The sequence below is a fragment of the Polyodon spathula genome, chromosome 14 (genome assembly GCF_017654505.1).
Source record: "Polyodon spathula isolate WHYD16114869_AA chromosome 14, ASM1765450v1, whole genome shotgun sequence".
Classification (NCBI taxonomy): Eukaryota; Metazoa; Chordata; class Actinopteri; order Acipenseriformes; family Polyodontidae; genus Polyodon; species Polyodon spathula.
The window spans coordinates 29,378,176-29,384,284 of NC_054547.1; the positions used below are offsets into that span (position 1 = coordinate 29,378,176).

The following is a 6,109-nucleotide window of genomic DNA, read 5'->3' on the forward strand; positions in this document are numbered from 1 at the left end:
AGGAGCTCAAGGCTTGTGCCTCACACAGCAGTGCGGCAACACTACATTTTTCCAGCTTTTTGCCGTTGCGCTTTCGCACTGGTGAAAGTGAGTTGTGACATTATTATTACAGTGATCGAGAAGACACCTGAACATATATTTAAATATATGATATATGTATATATATATATATATATATATATATATGTGTGTGTGTGTGTGTGTGTATATGTGTGTATATATATATATATATATATATATATATATATATATATATATATATATATATATATATATATATATATATATATATATATATATATATATATATATATATATATATATTTTAGTTTTCTGTATTAATAAAAAAAAATATATATATGCAAAATGTGTTTTTGGCCTTTGGGTATTCTTGGTGAGGCCATGCCTCGCTTGCCTCTGCTGACGAGCAGCTTGTGTACACTGCTATATTCTGCCGAGGATTTGCGTTGTAGAATTGGGGACTTGTCAGTATTGTTTTGTTTTCCTGCGGACCACAGGTTGGGAAACAATGGTCTAGAGTTTAAAAATCCATGTTGGTGGAATTATGAAGGTTCATTATGTGCTCCTGATAAAATAATTTTTTGTATTTACTTGTGTAGAAACAATTGTTAAAATATTTTTTTGTACTTTTTAGGATGCCCGGAAAGCATGTAGTGATTCCACTCTGTCCCAGGTAAGAGTTATTTCAGGACTAATGGAGATACTACTAATGTTGCACTTTTCTATTTTGAAATAATGATCTTAATATCTTTAAACACAGACCAGTGTTTAAAGATTGAGTTCTTATGTTTAGTATTTGGTTAAGAAAAAACCTGGCAACTTTGTAAAGGTCCGATCAACCTGTTTAAAATACGTTCTCTGTGAACACGTTAGGACGAAAGCTCTAAGATGACATCCTTGGAAATATTCTCAGCCATGGATCAACCACATCTCTCACTTGATGGTGAATTTGACCCCCTTGTTGTATCCAAAATCATATTCATATATGCTCAATCTGTATACAACTTTGTGTGTTTGTTAGATCACAGCTGGTCTGGATTCTGTGGGTCGGATCCAGATGAGAACACGACGCACGCTGAGGGGTCATTTAGCCAAAATCTACGCAATGCACTGGGGATCAGACTCCAGGTCAGCATGGGAACCCTTTATAACCCATTTTAACATTTCCGATATTGGATATTTGAACATAACTGAGCCATTTGCCACATGATTTGTTTTTCAGATATTTATATAGTAGGTATTAAAGGGGTTAATATTGCTCGATACTAATCCACTACTGTCCATTTACAAGTTATTCATCACCATCATGCATTTCCTTGCAGAGGCAAAATGGAATTACTTTTAAGAGTAAGACAGTGAACTTGTGGCCTGCTGTGATCAGGAAGGGTGCATTCCCTAGAATTACTGGGGAGACCACAAGTATTTTAGTCTAGTTTTATAACTGCATGTATGGATACCACTATTTTTTGTGGTCTGTAAATAAAATATCCTTTTTAAAGCAGTCTTTAGCAAGTTATCTCCTTCTGGCACAAAAGGCCTGGTCATAAATAACAAGTTATTTATTGTCTTTCTAAACCATTCTAGGCTACTTGTCAGTGCTTCTCAAGATGGCAAACTAATTATTTGGGACAGTTACACAACAAACAAGGTAAATTATTGTATTCATTTTTTTAAACTTCCAAGTGATGGTTTTGATACGGCTCCCTCCCTTTTTTTGTTCAGTTCAATATGCTATGGACCGCGTGTTCAGAGTCCCTGAGAACCTTATCCAGTGTTTTAAATCTTCTTTATTGAATGTAAATGCACACAAATTGTATTGTTCAAGTACTTAACTGGAACATTTAATGATAATCGTATCGCCCTGTCTTTCTTCAGATGCATGCCATTCCTCTGAGGTCATCCTGGGTCATGACCTGTGCTTATGCTCCCTCTGGAAACTATGTTGCCTGTGGTGGCTTAGACAACATTTGCTCAATATACAGCCTAAAAACCAGAGAGGGCAATGTTAGAGTCACCAGAGAGTTACCTGGGCATACAGGTAAGAGGCATGCTTTTAAAGTGATTACATACTTGCAATACAATTTGAAACAATAAAGCTGAATCTCTGCATTTGCTAAAATAATTTAGCCAAGATAAAATTAACAAGTTCCTAACATGTTCTTTTCAGGTTATTTATCTTGCTGTCGTTTTTTGGATGACAACCAGATTGTGACCAGCTCGGGAGACACAACCTGGTGAGTTGTTAAAGCATTTTGTAAACTTTTTTTTCCTTTTTTAATTCTGTGGGATGGTAACTTGTACTTACCCGGTGTAATAGCCAGTGATTCCAGGTTCCATGGTATATCATGAACTTGTTTGACCAAGCTCTTTTTGTGTGCCAGTTACACTGTCGGTCAAAGTTAATGCCGATCTAAATAGATAACAGGCTGAATAGTGTTTGGCACAAAATGTAATGGATTCGGAGGAAGCTATGCCGCCCTACACTCAAGGATCTAGTCCAGCTTCAGAAATCTGTTGTTAATTCCAAAGATCCGTTTTCTATTTGCTTTTTATAAATGAATGATTTGTGCGTACTTGTTACATCAATGTTGCTTTATTCATGTTCACTAATGTGGTTCCATTTTTACTTTTTCTTTCAATATTTCTGGGAAACCTGAATTATTTATATAAGTCCTAAAGAATATTAATTGTCTTGGCCTGAGTACATTTGTGTTTGTATTATGTAAAGGTTAAACACAAACACAGTTCAGCCTTCTAGAATCTAGTATGGTTTGTCATTTTAAATAATTACAATCATTTCAGGTTGATCAAAATGATAACCAAGATTTAAAAAAAAAACACCAAAAAAAAAAACCCTATAAAATCCTAGTGATTTTGAATGTTGGGTGTTTTTTTGGGTGGGGTGGGGTGGAACAAAAAAGTGAACTTGTGTGTGTACAGGAGGTAGTGCGTATCTATATTTATATACACTTTAGGTGCCTGTGGAATATATTTTGTTATACAGAATGTGGGATATCCCTGCTCATCCTTCTGCCCTGTCATTGTTTTTAGTGCTTTATGGGACATTGAGACTGGCCAACAGACTACCACGTTCACAGGCCACACTGGAGACGTCATGAGCTTGTCCCTGAGCCCTGACATGAAGACATTCGTATCTGGTGCTTGCGACGCTTCGTCTAAACTGTGGGACGTTCGAGACGGAATGTGCAGGCAGTCATTTACTGGCCATGTGTCTGATATCAATGCTGTTTGTGTAAGTACAAAAGCTCTCGTCAGAGTCTAAATTGGTATGCTTCGTGGCCTGAGGCCCTCTGGAATGTGCAGCTAAGAAAAACTTGCAACATTTATAATGTAGTTTTTAGCCATCATATGACAAGTAAATTATGTTGACCAGTTTTTTTTTATTTTATTTATTTTTGTTATGAGCCTTGGAGCATCAGTTCTCCATGGTAACAGAGTTTAACATATTTTATAGTAAAGTGGTAGCAACATCCTGGGGAAATCAAACTATTGTTGAAAATATAATTTAGCTGTTGATAAATAAGCCACACCTTTTATATTCCACAGAAGGAAAAGAAACCATTTACATAAGTTTGCATCAAGGCTACAACAGTTCTCGGCGAGAAGAGTGCTGTGTCTAACTGCCTGTGTCTGTTTTCAGTTCTTCCCCAATGGAAATGCCTTCACCACAGGCTCAGATGATGCCACCTGCCGGTTGTTTGACCTGCGGGCCGACCAGGAGTTAATGATGTACTCCCATGACAACATCATCTGTGGAATCACCTCTGTAGCTTTCTCAAAAAGTGGCCGCCTCTTGCTTGCAGGCTACGATGATTTCAACTGCAACGTGTGGGACACCTTGAAGGGAGAGCGTGCTGGTGAGTGCGAAACACTCGTACATTGCCCAACGTTTTAAGGTTTATAGGAACTTTTACTTATGGAAAAGCTGAGCAGCTCTTGCTTACTACTTGTTTTCCTGTTGTCTTTTCCAGGTGTTCTTGCTGGCCATGATAACCGTGTGAGCTGTTTAGGAGTTACTGATGATGGCATGGCTGTAGCCACAGGATCTTGGGACAGTTTCCTTCGAATCTGGAATTAACCAGGTTGAGGGATACAAAGGTTAACTATATGTCCTCCACTGAGATCCAGGGGGAGTCACTGCTGCAGCCTACAGCTGTGAGAAAGTAATGTTCTTTCTACCTTGTATTTCCAGGTGAAGTTTTTTCTATTCACTTACTACACAAAGGTTTCAGTAAATAGTCCAATCGAATGAAGAAATGAAAAATTAACCCTGGCAAACCTCTGACTTTTGACAGGGGCTAGCATGTTACCATGGTGACCAAGAAGCTAGGAGCCAGTCATTGTTGCATATATAACAATTTTTTTTGTTTGTTGTTTTTTTGCCCCGACCACAGATTTGGTGTGTGTGGTGTTGTTGTGTTTTTTTTTTTTTTCTAATTCTCAAACATTTTAGTTTGTACATACAGAATGTACACCAAATAGTAGCCAACCATTTGTCTGTATGCAAAAAAAACGAAACTTTTTTTTGTAAGAATTACGTTTTTTAGCTTGTATTTAACCTGAGACGTCACACTTTGGTTGTGGATGAACTGATTGCTGTTATACAATTTGTTAGTGGATTACTTAACTTTGGATAAAGGTTAGCCTTGTTTTGTGTTAATATTTGCCAGCTATTTTGATAATGGTTGCTTGAAACTTAATCTGGTCGTGCCTCTTTGGTGATGAATACAGTATTTATGATAGTTTCTTCTTACTGCCCCACCATTTGAATATGTGGCTCTCTTTTTCATTGCTTTGTTTGGGTTAATACAGAAAATGATCAAGACTGGAAAAACAACTCTTGGTCTTTACATTTATTATTATTTTTTTTTTTTTCAAATTTTAAATGAATGGCATATTTATTATTAATTATACTGAAATTTACTGAGCTATTAATAATCCCCCCCCCATACAGTAGTTGGCTCGCTTCTGGCAGTCTGGTATCTTCCTATTGATGCAAGTTTTAAAATACTCTCATGAAAAGCGCTGCAGTACTGTTGCCAGGACTTCGAAGTGTGCTCTGCAGAAGTTAGTTCAGTCTTTTCAGAGCAGGTTTGAATCTCTGCTCAGACACAGATCTACTGAATAATTTGACCTTGACTAGGTTAAGGCAGCAGGACCACGTTTAAATTCAGAATCTGAATCTGTTTAGTTATAATTTCCTTTGTTCTAACTTTACTTTTTGAGTTATTTTAGTATATGAGTGCCAGTATTGGCTAATTTGTATAATGTAGCATGATATGTAGTTATTCCTGCTGATGCAGGGATTTTCCTCAGCATTCAATAAGAAGACCGCAGATAGCCAAAGCCCCTCCTGAGCCTTCATTTAGCATTACCTCCCCCCAAATCATTGAAAAACTAAATACATTTGCATATCCCTGCTAACCACCGAGTGCCACTACTGGGTAGTAGACATTCCGTCTGTAAATGCTTTCTTTTAATCTTGTCTGTAATCCCTATGTGCACTGTTTTCTAAACACAAAAATGTTTCAAGCAGCAAGAATGGTTTGTACAGTGAACAAAAAAAATGCATGCAACAATAGTTCAAATGTAACCAGAAAGCACATATAGCATTTTATTTGTCATTTAAAAAAACAAAAAAAAAATCCTTAAATCTTTAAGAGTTATTGGGAGGCAGTGGTGTGCTAGTTCTTTTAGGACCTGTTTAGTTTTCAAAAAGCAGTGCTGATTTTTATTGCCTGATTTTCTAATGCTCACAGATAGGAATGCACAATAGTGGTGGGTAGTGGCAAAGCACGCATTAGTTTAGCCGTACAGCTTTCTTTAGATTCTGAAGAGAATAGTTATTTGAGTTGAAAGAACAGGTTGGTTTCATTATGAAGCATTCTACCAGATGTAGGTAGTATGATACAGTGCCAGCCATCTCCCCACATCAAAAAGGTTAAACATGATATTTAAAGTTGTCATTCGCTTCATGAGTAATCCAGAGACTCTGACCTGTACCAGAAGGTTATTCTATACTGTGCCGCTCAGACTACGTCTGTAAGGTAAATATATTTTTGTTAAC

The 6,109-nt window shown here is 37.0% G+C and overlaps 1 protein-coding gene across 2 annotated transcripts in view; it reads left to right on the forward strand.

Moving 5' to 3' along the window:
• Positions 1-5,420, forward strand: part of LOC121326732 (guanine nucleotide-binding protein subunit beta-4) — a 34,882-nt gene extending 29,462 nt beyond the window's left edge. For both annotated transcript variants that reach the window (XM_041270165.1, XM_041270164.1), the window contains exons 4-11: positions 656-694; positions 1,043-1,149; positions 1,606-1,669; positions 1,897-2,059; positions 2,189-2,255; positions 3,073-3,274; positions 3,683-3,899; positions 4,014-5,420. In XM_041270165.1, coding sequence (XP_041126099.1) covers positions 656-694; positions 1,043-1,149; positions 1,606-1,669; positions 1,897-2,059; positions 2,189-2,255; positions 3,073-3,274; positions 3,683-3,899; positions 4,014-4,120 — 966 coding nt within the window. In that variant the 3' untranslated portion in view covers positions 4,121-5,420. The remainder of the gene's footprint in view (positions 1-655; positions 695-1,042; positions 1,150-1,605; positions 1,670-1,896; positions 2,060-2,188; positions 2,256-3,072; positions 3,275-3,682; positions 3,900-4,013) is intronic.
• The last annotated feature ends 689 nt before the right edge of the window (positions 5,421-6,109 follow it).